Below are 13,313 nucleotides of genomic sequence, written 5' to 3'. Positions count from 1 at the left end.
TGGTCCATTTCAGAATAATGTAGCCTACATTAGGCTATATTATAATTAGTGGTGCATTTGTTGATGCTAGTAAAGTTGAAGCTAATTTTAATTACTTTACATAGTGTCAGGTAGCTTGTGAATTTACAAATGTTTAGCATGACAAAAATAAAAAAACTGACTAAAACAAATCAAGAAAACATGCATATAGAAAAACAATTATCTTACAGAAAAGCCAAAATGAGATACAGCTACAAAACACAACCCACCACTCATACAATTCCTCCAAGGATAATGGCTGTGAGTGCAAACAAATAACAAAGAAAAGAGCAAAAAGTGCAAAAAAGAATACAAGGAGGCAAGAACACAGGTTAGTTTAGGTTTAATATTGGATCAATGAAGAGTTTTAAAAAAAAAAAAGGTCCACATATAGCCTACTGTTTCAGAGGCTTCTTCAGCCTGACACCACATTCGTGAATGTGGCATTAAAAGCATGCTCACATTTTTAGAATTTGAACAACCTCATTACCAGCCTAAAGGTTAACACCAACCATAACCTGTGTGTGTGTGTGTGTGTGTGTGTGTGTGTGTGTGTGTGTGTGTGTGTGTGTGTGTGTGTGTGCATGTGTCTCTCTTTGGTGGAACTGTGACTGTTTGTCTTCTTCTGCAGAACAAAGACGACAGTGTGACCGGTCAGCCCACAATCTTTGTTTGCAGCTGCACAAAAACACACAGTGATGATGAGGACGAAGGAGTACTGTCCGACCCAGCTGACCAGAACCACAGTCGGGAGTAAAACAACTCATAAATCTGTTGCACTCGTCAAGTGAATCTTTAATTCATGAACAACTCTATCTGCTAAGCAAGGCCATGAGACAGCTGCTGTTTCCAAGGTCGAGAAATAACCCCTATGTTTATTTCTTTTTTGTGTTTTTTAAATTTCTCTTTTCATTATTTTATTTTTCCTCGGCTAATTCTACTAATTCCTCTGCTCAGTCTGCTACCTTCATTATCCTCTGCTAATCCTGTGTCTCACCCTGTTCAAAAAGCTATTTTAGAGGCATTTAAAAAGAATCTCAACAGGATGGCTTTTTATGTGTGACAGATTTTTGGGGTTTTGATAGGTGATTTTTAATAAATGGAAAACAACTGCAGCTTCATCCTACAAACCCAGATTATTTGGGCCTAGTCTGTTGTGTCTACAGTGTCTCAGTCTTCTTACCGAGCTGGATAAAAGACTGAGTGTGTTCCTCCTGGGCGGCCATCTGCCTCCACCATTTGGGGGAGAGGGAGGGAGGGAGTATCTCTCTCTCTCCCTCTCTCTCTCCCTCTCTCTCTCTCTCTCTCCCTCTCTCTCTCTCTCTCTCTCTCTCTCTCCCTCTCTCTCTCTCTCTCTCCCTCTCTCTCTCTCTCTCTCTCTCTCTCTCTCTCTGTGGGTGGAGGAAGATGAGGCAGAGAAGGATGACAGCACAACATTTCTTTGTATTTTTCTAGGTTTACAGCAACCATAAAGGCCTCAAAGTAACTCAATAACTTATTCATTTAATTATTCAGCAGTAACAAGTAATAATAAGTAGTGCCTTAATTATTTTAATAACATACAGAACTAAACCATGACAGTGGTATGGCTACGTCTAATATATGAGAGAACCTCCTGAAGTTAATATAAGTTATTATAAATCGACTTACATCTGAGGATTAAGTAGGCTATTAAAGTAATTTTGAAGATATTGCCCCCGGAATAATAACACTTATCTTACTTTTCACTGGTGATGGTGAATGAATTCACATGAAGTTTTGGGGCTTCAGACAGTGACACCTGGTGGCTCAAGACTGGACTGTAGTCAAATCACTACAACACCATTATTATTATTACACCTCTCTGATTTGAATGGTTTTAGTCTCGTGTACAAGTTCAACAAGCCTTTGTGTTATCATTCAATCTGTAATACTTTTGTTCAGAAGTGCTGCATTAGATGTAGATGTTGTGCAATAGTATGTTACTAACAAATAATGCATTATCCTAAGCTACATATGAGCTGTTTTTGCTGAAACATTAATGTTGTAGGCTACCTTTAGCCTAGTTTAGAGTCCACTTTGGGCTTATATGTTCATGGTCGATATTTATGTAAGATTTCATATGAATCGCAAATTGATTATGGGAAATTAGTTTATTAAATTATTAAATGTTCTCATGATTAGGTCTTTCTAGTGTACAGTATAACTCCAGGTTTTAGCATCCCGGGTGGCTGATTCCAGTATATTTTAGACATAGCCTACTATGTTTGATTACTTTCAGGAATCTCAGGTAATTTAATGTTTACCCACCATTTTTTGTACTTGGCAGTTTGGATGGACTGAGTTTTAAAATGGTCAGTATTGCACCGAACGCCTACTTTTTTCTCTGAATTTCTGCTTGTAAAACTAAATGTGTACATTAACCACCTTTCAAATTCATTCACATAACAAGGTCAATTCACATTCATTTCCATGCAATGTTAATATAAATCCAGCAAGAAATGCAACTTGCAACTTGCAAAATTCAATTTTATTTACCTATTTATCTATTTCATACCTGGCATGTAGACCTTCAAATAGATAAACAAAAAACAAAACATTTTTATATCCATGTATTCTGGTGTAAAGTGGCTCTAAAAGAAGTGCTCAGAATTGTTTTTAAAGTATTTATATTTATTTATCTCCTAGCCAATCAGCATCGTCCCTGCTCACTGCACGGACCAATCAGAGAGCCGTGTGTGCTGATGAAGCGAGACAGCGGCAGTTTACCTGCTCACTGTACGTTAACGGGACAGAACGAGCACCAGCACCTGTCCGGTTAGTTTCTATCTACGTAAAGTTTTAACCTAACGGATGGAAAGCGACACCGGATCACCTGCCCGGCGCCAAAGTGGAGGTTAGCGTCACTAACTTGTCTTTAACTGCTCCGCCGGTACCGTCATGGCTCAGACCGGCTCCGGTGCCCTCCTCTCCCGCAGAAACATTAAACTGGACTCCTTCCTGAAGCGGAACACGGAGCGGATGGTGTACGAGCGGATCCGAGCCTATGAACCGTGCGTGGTGAAATCGGCGACGATCAATAAGGTGTATATGCATGTGGTGCTGAGCGACGAGCGCGTGTACCTAACCGAGTACCCACCGCGCACGCTTACTGAAGCCTTTTGCTTCAGAGACGTGCAGGACATCGAGCTGGTGAGTTTACTAAATCACATTCTACTTTTGCAGGTAAAGCTGCTTCAACACTGTGACTACAGCTGAAAGAAATCAATTAATCGATTAGTGGGTTGACAGAAAAATATTCACCTGGACTGTGACTAAGATGAATTTCATTCTTGGTTAATCTTAATTGAAAAATTAATAATTTAATCTATAAAATGTCAAAAAACTGTATACAAATGTCTACTATAATTACCAGATCTCAATGGGACATTTTCAAATGCAAGTACATATCACATCTAATTTATTTATTTATTTATTTATTTATTTAACTATTTACGAATATGTATACATCCTATACATCCCTATATTTTGTTAATGCCAAAAAATGAAGGGAAATCTAAAACAGGGGTTTTCAAACTTTTTGTGTGTGTGGACCACTATTTGTAATCAAGAATTTCCACGGACCACCTCATAATACACATAATAAAATATGCCTACACACATTCAAACCTGAATTAATCCGCACCTCTTAATAGGCCTACCAGCACTAAAACTATAACTGGTCATCACATCAGTACAACAGGCTTGTTAAAAGAAAGTTTACTGCACACAATGGCTGCCACGTATTTAATTTATTTATTTACTCAAGCGCCCGAGGGAATAATCAGGTTCACTTGAACAACAGGCTTCAATCTTCAATCTCTTCATTATTGGTAACCTCTCTTTTCTCTTCAGAGAACCTGTTGCCATCCACCGATCCATGTTGTGGTTCTAACGGCACAGGACTTGAACGTCACGGCCGAGCGCCACTAGCCTATTTTAGTAATCACACAATAACTTGACAATTTAATTTAAATTAAAATTTGATATCAATATACATATTCTTAATTTTTATGGGAATTTCCTGGTAAAATGAAGGTTAAAAACTATTATTTTATATTTTATTTAGCTTTTCCACTGACCACCTGCAGTACCCTCACGGACCACTAGTTTGGGAATGACTGATCTAAAACACAATAAATAACGTGACTGACTTTTTTTTGACTTTTAATGACTTTTTTTTGATTAAGGTCATGAGACGCTGTACATTCTTACCAAGGGGGTAAGCTTCTCCTCGGACCGCGAACCTCCTATGGCGCCATTTTCATGCTAATAAGCCATCACCTCCCATTAGCATTCCATTGACTGCCATTCATTTTGGCGCCACTTTGACAGCGAATAACTTTACATCTGAAGCGTTTAAATACTCTATTTGGCCATTGTTTATTTCTAAAGAAACACGACAATGTATAAAAGGCTCCATTACCTTGTACCTCACGTTATGGCTAGTAGATGTTTTTGTAAAAATAGGCTAATGATTTTCGACTTACATTAGCTGTTTAAGTTTAATTACTAATGTTAACTAGCATTTTAGTTAGCAATAATTAGCCTGTGCCTATGTTATCTCCTTACATATACCTACGCTCTCCGTCTCTGCAATATTCGGAATGATTGAGATTTCTCTTGGCACAGCTACCAGAAGACTTCCAACTTTCAGACAGGTTGCTCACGTCACATTTACGTTGTCTCTCTCAGTTGGAGGCTGCGCAGTAACGCTCAGCGCTCACCGGAAAAGTGCTTCTAAAGGCCTTCACTGGTCTCCGTCCAGAGCAACGGGATCTGTTGGTCCATTCTATATACAGTCTATGATTCTTACAGATCTTTAGCTCTGTTTCATCCATTTCATCTCTTCAAGGTCAATGACCTCCCAGATTTCCTCCGTGGGAAGGACCGGGAACTCTGCCAGCACATTCGAATCACCTACATCACTGACAAGCCTGCAGCGAGGGGCCGTGATTGGCTGAGAAGAGACAGGAGGGTGGGACTTCCTCCTCGCAGACCAAGCCTTTGCCCAACAATAACACACACCTTAGAAGGTAAAAAGGTTGTTTTAAAATGTCAAATTACTAAAAGAATTTACAACTAAATTGTCCAACACACATTAACAAATAACGTACAGTCTGTAAGAATAAGGACAGTGACACATTTATTGTTGTTTTAGCTTTGTACATCATTACATTGGGTTTGCAAATTGGGCTAATAATGACAAGGTTGGGCAAATAATGACAAGGTTGGGCTAAGATCCCCGTATGGGCCGAAGTTTACCAGCGTGGCAGTGGCTTAGGACATAAAACAGGTTGTACACTAATCACACATATTCATACATAAAAAGGTTTGGTTATTAGAGACTGGCCGAATATTCTCTTCCCCTGACCTGTGACCTATGAATGACCTAAAGTAGACTACGCTTTCCCTTTGTCTCATCTTACCACAACATGGTGTTTCTGGAAATTCCACCACAATCACAGGGTTGGTGCTTCCTCCTGCCATATTTTAAAGTGTCTTTGAGCAAGATGCACGCTGAACCCCCAAAATTGCTCCAGATGGTTCAGCCAGTGCCTTGCAAGGCTGTATTTCTGCCTTTGGTGTGTGTGTGTGTGTGTGTGTGTGTGTGTGTGTGTGTGTGTGTGTGTGTGTGTGAGAATGGAGATAACATTAACAGTGAAATAATGTATAAATGTGTTATAAGTTAGTTTCTTTAAAGTCTAGGATGCAATCTCAAGTGTGCATGTCTTGAAGTGTATGTTTTAATTCATTTATTTTTTGTTCATATTTTGTTAATGATTGTGGCTGTTAAAATTGTCTTTCATGTAGGGCTGCACAATTAATCGAATTTTAATCACGATCACGATTTTGGCTTCCCACGATCAAATTCACGTGATCGAGCGATATTTAAAATGCTTCATTCCGTTCATAGAACGCTCTGTATCAAAGTTTTTTTTTTTCCAAAGCTCCGTAAACCACTCTCTGATCACGTGCCTCCATGAGCCAATCAGAGTGGTTCCCTGCACCACGCAGCGTAGTTTAGATGTAGACAGTCACAGAGGACAGAGTAACGTGAGGAAAATTCCACAACAGATAGCAGTCAGTCATAAGTCGTCCCGAGGTTTACCAGTAAACGCAATATTTAGTCCCGTCTGTGGTGTTTTTCAGACCACAGCAGTGACCAGTGCTAGTTTGTGTCTTTTAGCTCATAGCTTTAGCGGCAGACTGTTGTACGTCCCGCTGTTTTAATCCTCTACAGTGAAATACAGTCACACTACACCGTTTAGCTGTCAGTATTTTAACCGTATTGAATCCAGTTACTACTGTAGCTAACAGTAGGCTAATGTTACCTGCTGTGTAACGTGTTATTAGTGTTAACTACCGTGACGTGCAGCGATGTTTCTGTTGCCTCTAACGTCTGTTTTGGAACATCAGAGCGCAACGCAGACATTTAAGTGGCACCGTAATGAGGCACCGTAATCCGCGCTGCTATTTTGTCCGGTAGATACCGGGCACCGGTGCCCTATTGGCACCGGATTTTAACATGCGCTGTTAACGTGAACAGAAAATTGCGTTGCCTGTGTCTTTTCACGGCAAACGCGTATGTGTGGAAAGCGGTTGCGCAACAACTTAAATGGCATACTCCTTCATAGTATCCTTCAACAAAGGAGGAACGTAGCACAATGTGGATGTGAAAGCAGTTATAATTAGCCTATGTGACAAAATTTGTTTTGGTTAAAATCAACAAATAATCGTGATAATTAATCGTGATCAATATATATTGATCAAAATAATCGTGATTATCATTTTGGCCATAATCGTGCAGCCCTACTTTCATGTATTCATTTACCTGCTTCCAACCATCACAACTCTAGTTTTGGTTGAAATAAACGCATAGTTTACCAATATACACGTGAAAATATGTTGGATCTATACACGCTAAAAGTATTGTTTTTTTAAATGGAGTCTGATGGGTTTAGCGCTAGCAACCTCAGAGCTGTTTCTGGTTAAACAGAAAGGTCTTAAAGAGGTTTTAAAAATGCTTATCTCTGTAGAGATCCTTTCCATAATGTTGTCAGACACTATGAATAATAATCTGAGCCTTTCAGTGGCAAAAACAGCACTTTTAGTGGACCAAACTGACGCTGAACATTTGCCCCATAGGGTTACATTGCAGCTCGGTCTGTGGCTGCCGGTTACAGCGTTCACGCTTAATACTGGACCAATTTCAAAGATGGTTGTTCCTATCAGTCACCTACACACAAAAACATAGAAAAATAGGGTACAGGTTGAAACAAAAAGTAGTTACCCTTTAACTTAGTTGAACTAACAGTTGAATGGTAAGTGCTAAAAGCAGGTGAACTGTCAGTTGATTAGTGAGAGGTGAAAGCAGCTGAAATGTCAGTTATCTAATTAATAAAAGCAGTTCTTTTCTTCTTTAGCTTTTTTTATAGTGTCAAATCATAGCAGACATTCTATCAGGACACTTTACAGATAGAGTAGGTCTAGACCAGCACTGAAAGCAGTTGAAGCATCAGTTAAAGTGTCAAAAATGAAAGCATTTTAAATTTCATTTGGTGTTAAAGCACTGGAGATAGTTGATCTGCTCGGGGCTTCTCAGGTGCTGCAAGCATATCACTCCGCCCAAGTAGCAGAAGCAGCAGTGCTTCACCTTTCTGAGAATATAGTTCCCAATTTATATACGGTTAGAAGATGGCTGTGTCTCATGTGACCTTGTTATTTGTACACGCTGTGACTATACAAATCACAACATGTAAATAGGAACATGTTGGCGTTATGTTGTCACTTATTCGGAGCAGTAGGCTAGTTGGAACCGATTACCTTCAGGATCCGTGCTAGGCTAAGCTACCGGTGGAACCGTCAGACAGAGTTACAACACGCACAGAGACGAGAATGGTATGTATCGACTTATCTAACTCTGGGGGTTACGGTGAATAAGCTAAAGTCCCAATAAGTCGGCGTGTTCCTTTAAACGTGCTTGTAAAAGTCACCTTCTCTCCCAGTAATCTTCCATGTCAGAGGCTCAGTCATGTTTAAAGGTGGATAATTGGCTTCTTAGAACATGAAACATGAGGTGGTCAGATGTAATGTGATAAAGTAGATGAACAGCCTATGTGTTTTGCCTAATTATTTTATGTATGTCTTATTAGATCATGTGTATATTTATACATTATATATATATTTTTTTCCCCTTTTGGCCATTTTGGTGTATTTTCTTTTTCTGCACTCTTGCCTAAACTCTAGGTTGTTGTCCATTATCCCATCCTCTGTTTTCTGATTTGTACTTGTCTGGAGACTTTTAAATAAAAATAAAATAAAAATTGATTATTAACTTATCCGAATTGATAATCGAATCGTTCTAGAGAGAATCGCGATGCATCTAAGAATCGATTATTTTTCCCACCTCTAGTAAGCAGTCACAGTGGTTAAAATATGAGTTACTTCTAATCTGGATATTTTTTTATATGAAAATCTGTGACAAACAACAGCAGTGAAGCTCATGTGTTCTTTTTTCTTGATTTATTTACCTTGATACCTTTTAAGTGTAACTCTAACTCTCCTGTGTCTTTTATTTCCCCGACAGGATATCCTGTACACAGGTGAGCATTACACACACACACACACACACACACACACACACACACACTCTCTCTGGTTTGTTAGATGATACCCATGTAGGGAACCAGAGACTGGTTGCTTTTACTTTTCAACCGAGTATCCAACACTCGCCTCCTGCTGACTTTAAAGGTGGTTGGAAAATAAATTATCAATCCAATGACTAAATTCTTGCTTGCCTGCACTCTACTTTGAACCAAATGATATATTAGAGTTTCTTTCCATCATTCACTATTTTTAGTCACAATAATTATTCAATCATTTGACGCTTTAGACTTTCAGCTGCCCTGCCCTGCAACTTTATGTGTCTAATTTATTATTTTTACCCCTCCTGTGCTGTACAGATTAGGGATCGACCGATACTGGTTTTTCAGGGCCGATACGGATTATTAGTAGTTAATGAAACCGATAAACCGATATTTGGAACCAATATGCATTTACAGTGAAAATGAAAATCTTGAAATTAAAATTAAGATTTTGGAATGTTACACACTACAACACAAAGCTGTTTAGATGCTTTAAGCAATTATTTGATAAATTTGAAACTTTCAACATAAAACCCAGTAACAGATAGTCAGTGTTGTGGGCGGGACATTAAGTCAGACTCAGTGGTGAGTGAAACCGAAGCAGAGGGACAGACACAGAGCTGTAGCCGAGCCAAAGTAGCGCACTTTTTAATTAATTAACTTTATCGGTTATCAGTTAAACTTAAAACGCTGATACAGATCATTTGCAGACTGCCAAAAAACCTAGTACAGATTCTGTCTGGGAGTCACGGAGACAGACAAACTCTTTAAGCTATAAAACCTTTACAGCTATTTTTGTCTGCAGGGCTACAAGAGAGAAGGAGGGTTAAAGTTTAGGGGCTGAAGTGTGTGTGTGTGTGTGTGTGTGTGTGTGTGTGTGTGTGTGTGTGTGTGTCTAGTGTCCTCATTGAAATGCCAAAACATGTCACAGAAAGTTAAATCTCTTTTGGTTGCGTTAATTGAAGGCTGCCTCACTCTGCCTGACTCTGTAATGATCTTTTTCAGTGTCTCAGGTAACTCATGACTTATTTAATAAAGAGAGACATGTTTCACCTCAGTTCCCCTGCTACTCATTGTCGTTGTTCACTGAGGAATTAAAAAGAAGTACCACGATCGACAACCAGAATTGTATTTATGTCTTTGACTGAGATCCAAAATGTATTTATTTGTTTCCAGAAATAATGATCATTATCGACTAATAGAAAACAGCCAGAAATGCATATCAAAAGTTCCCAGAGCCCTCGTCTTCAAATTGATTGTTTTGTCAAACCACAGATATTTACTATTAATATTTACTATCTTACGTGGCAAAGAAAACTGGAAATCTTCATATTTAAGAAGCTGAACCTGCAAATGCATGACATTTACCTTCATCAGACTTTTTAATTAATTGTTCTTTACGTCCAGTTTTTTTATTTGGTAGTGTCTTTAATTCCTCTGTGTGTTTGCGCGTCAGTCAGAAAACAGTTTGTGGACTGTGAAGAGACTAGGGCTGTGTATTGGCAAGAATCTGGCGATACGATACGTATCACGATACATGGGCCACGATTCAATATATTGCAATATATTTCGAAACTGTGCGTAAGGCGATATATTGGGATTTTTTTTAAGGTATAATTTTAGAAAAACTAATATTTAAAAAAAGACATGATGTGCATAAAAGTCAAAGAAGTTTACTTTAGGTAAACAATTCAGTACACAGAAAATTAAACTGCCAGTTTGAGATTGTGGTTCCCAGGTTCTTAGTGAGCAAATTTTTATATGTTAAAGTAGGCCAAAGTTCAGCCATAGCTACATTGTTAGCTTCTAGCAAAAAGTCAGGCACTGCTAGGCACTGTTAGGCAAGGACACTGGTGGTGCATCTCAGCATAGCCATCTAGCGGTAGGGGGTTTAAACACAACATAAACGTGAACCACTGTCTTACATTAATATTTTTGCACGTAAACTAAAAAAAAAAATCGATATTGCGTTTTTGAAAATCAGTATAGTATTGCTAAATAAAATATCGCAATACTCAAGTGTATCAATTTTTTTCTTACACCCTTAGAAGAGATGAGAGGATGGAGATCAGATTTACTGTAATTGAACACCGACGTGTTGTTTCCTGGCTACAACAAATGCCACACTGCTGTAAAGATGTGATGTAAACTCCGGAAAATGTAAACGCTGTCTTAGGCTTATCTGGCTTTCTGCTTGAGTGTAGTTCACCTCTGGGATGTCATTAAACACACACACACACATGCACATACACACACACACACACACACACACACACATACACACATTCAATAAAGTAATGATCGATCTTTGGGGACATGAAAGCAGTTTACAGCCATTGAATAATTATGTTCAAATTACTGAGCAGCTGCTTCACTGTCAGCAAAATGAGAACCCACACTTGGCTGTAATGCGCTCATTCTTTCTTTGAAGTTTATTTCGAACATGTAAAAGAAAACATAAAAATCAGCTCATTCAGAAAATAATAATATAGATTACATAGATACCTCATAAGAACACTTGATTTTTGCTGTGTGTTGTTGTTGACATGTCCGAAAAGGAGTGGGAAGAAGTATACACTTATTTAATCCCAACCCTTCTCCATAAAACATTTTTAATTATTTAACAAACTTTCTTTGTAATATTCTTTTCTTTTCTTTTTTTTAACTCTTCCAATATTTAACTTTAAATACTCATCATCAGCATCATGCTCAATACACATCAGTAAAAAAAAAAAAAACTTGGATGGATTCAAAATAGAGAGACAATTTTACTAAGGTTTGATAGAATAATGGAAAGTTTAAAGGTGCTGTAAGTAGGATTGTGAAGATCCAGGACTTAGCAAAAACATTTGAACATCAACAACTTCTCAGTCCCTCCCCCCCTTTCTGCTAAAGGCCAAAACGGTCTCCTAAGCCCCTCCCCCCACAAGGGAGAATGAATGTGCGTGCATGAGCAGTGATTGACACGTAGTTAGACACCCCCCCCTGGCCCTGATTGGTGCATCTGAACAGGGAGCGGTGGATTTTTGCAAATCTCACTACAGGCTGTAGGTGGTGCCAGAGGAGCCGGATATTTTTAATGACCTGCTTCATGTAGTTCTACTGGAACATAGGGTCAGTTTCAGCAAATATGACAGAAAGTTAGTTTTATAAGGCTTACCTACTGCATCTTTAATATCTGTAACATAGCAAGTAATATCATTATCGCATATTTTCCTCATATCATGCAGCCCTAATCTCATCCATCTCTTTCCTTTTTTCCCTCCCTGTTTATCAGCAGCCCCAGTGAAATGGGGACAGAGGAGGTTCACATGTTACCACCCACACGTTCTGCCTCCTGTCCAAACCCAGAGACTCTGGGCCTCCTGAGGGTCCCACACCCTCCCACCCAGTCTGTCTCCCCTGCACCCTCCCTCTACTCACCCAACGGCTCCCCCACATCTCCTCCATCACCATCGAATCACAGACTGAACATCCCTGACACTGGCCAGGTACAGACTGCGTTAAGCCCCTTTTTCTACTTTTGGTTAAAATCATTTAGGGATACAAAATGGCGCAGAAGATGACACCCCATTGTGTGTTGATAATGTGATGTTCCAGCTCCAGAGAAGGATCGGTTCAGTTCTGTCTCGCCTGTTAAGAAGAGACTGTGTGAACAGCGGAGAGGAGAGGGAGGCTGAGCTGCATCTTTACGCAATATCACACACGTCCAGACTTTACCTCCATATACAGAGCTCATGGAACAGCTTCATTATTGTGAGTGATGATGGAGACAAGAATAAGTCTGGTGTAATTCTGTATTTTTCCTATTTCCAACAATTCCCATGAAAAAACCAAAACCAACAATGTGTTAGTCCGTCTCTCAGTACTTTCCCACTTCCCGACCTTTTTCTTAGCTCTCAGTCTATTGGTTCCTACCATAGACGTGAATCTTTAAAAACAGCTTACTGTTTCATTCTTTTAGAAAGGCTCAGTGATTTCCTTAAACAACTGGTCACTGTAGTTTTAAGCAAACATTACTCAAACAGCATTTGTTGGGGACTATTTTCAGCTGCGGATAAATCCACATTTGGTGCTCTAGTGAGTATTTGTGGCAACAGGATGGTGTATGTGGGATTGAGTCAAAAATGTGTGTGTGTGTGTGTGTGTGTGTGTGTGTGTGTGTGTGTGTTGTTTAACTACATTTGTGGGGTCCAAAAATCGGGAGTCCATTATACTTGTGGGGTCCCGACAGCTTTGTGGGGCCAAAATGCTGGACCCCACAAATTTAAAGGGCTGTTTGAGGGTTAAGACTTGGTTTTAGGATTAGGGTTAGAATTAGGTTATGGTTAGGGTTAGGGTAAGGGTTAAGGTTAGGCATTTAGTTGTGATGGTTAAGGTTAGGGTAAGGGGCTAGGGAATGCATTATGTCAATGACGGGTCCCCACAAACCTGTGTGTGTGTGTGTGTGTGTGTGTGTGTGTGTGTGTGTGTGTGTGTGTGTGAGTAGGCATACATGGTTTACGAAACCAATTTTCAGGTTTACTCACCAGCATTACAAGACCAATCGGGTTAAGGAACCAATTTTGATGGTCTCGTAAACATAAAACTTTATAATGTTATAATTATTGAATATTAATTGTATAAGTC

The 13,313-nt window shown here is 39.2% G+C and overlaps 1 protein-coding gene across 6 annotated transcripts in view; it reads left to right on the top strand.

Moving 5' to 3' along the window:
- The first annotated feature begins 2,650 nt into the window (after nucleotides 1-2,650).
- c20h12orf56 (chromosome 20 C12orf56 homolog) overlaps nucleotides 2,651-13,313 on the top strand; it is a 53,975-nt gene continuing 43,312 nt past the window's right edge. For 2 of the 6 annotated variants that reach the window (XM_031313269.2, XM_031313268.2), the window contains exons 1-5: nucleotides 2,652-3,189; nucleotides 4,892-5,072; nucleotides 8,627-8,642; nucleotides 11,962-12,175; nucleotides 12,285-12,440. In XM_031313269.2, coding sequence (XP_031169129.1) covers nucleotides 2,938-3,189; nucleotides 4,892-5,072; nucleotides 8,627-8,642; nucleotides 11,962-12,175; nucleotides 12,285-12,440 — 819 coding nt within the window. In that variant the 5' untranslated portion in view covers nucleotides 2,652-2,937. Of the gene's footprint in view, nucleotides 3,190-4,891; nucleotides 5,073-8,626; nucleotides 8,643-11,961; nucleotides 12,176-12,284; nucleotides 12,441-13,313 lie in introns of all 6 variants that reach the window. The other 4 variants (XM_035996333.1, XM_035996334.1, XM_031313267.2 and 1 more) reach the window with 4 other exon arrangements.

This window comes from Sander lucioperca, chromosome 20 (genome assembly GCF_008315115.2).
Source record: "Sander lucioperca isolate FBNREF2018 chromosome 20, SLUC_FBN_1.2, whole genome shotgun sequence".
In the NCBI taxonomy this organism is placed as follows: Eukaryota; Metazoa; Chordata; class Actinopteri; order Perciformes; family Percidae; genus Sander; species Sander lucioperca.
The sequence above is the reverse complement of the archived record's forward strand: the minus strand, read 5'-3'. Positions and strand labels throughout refer to the sequence as shown.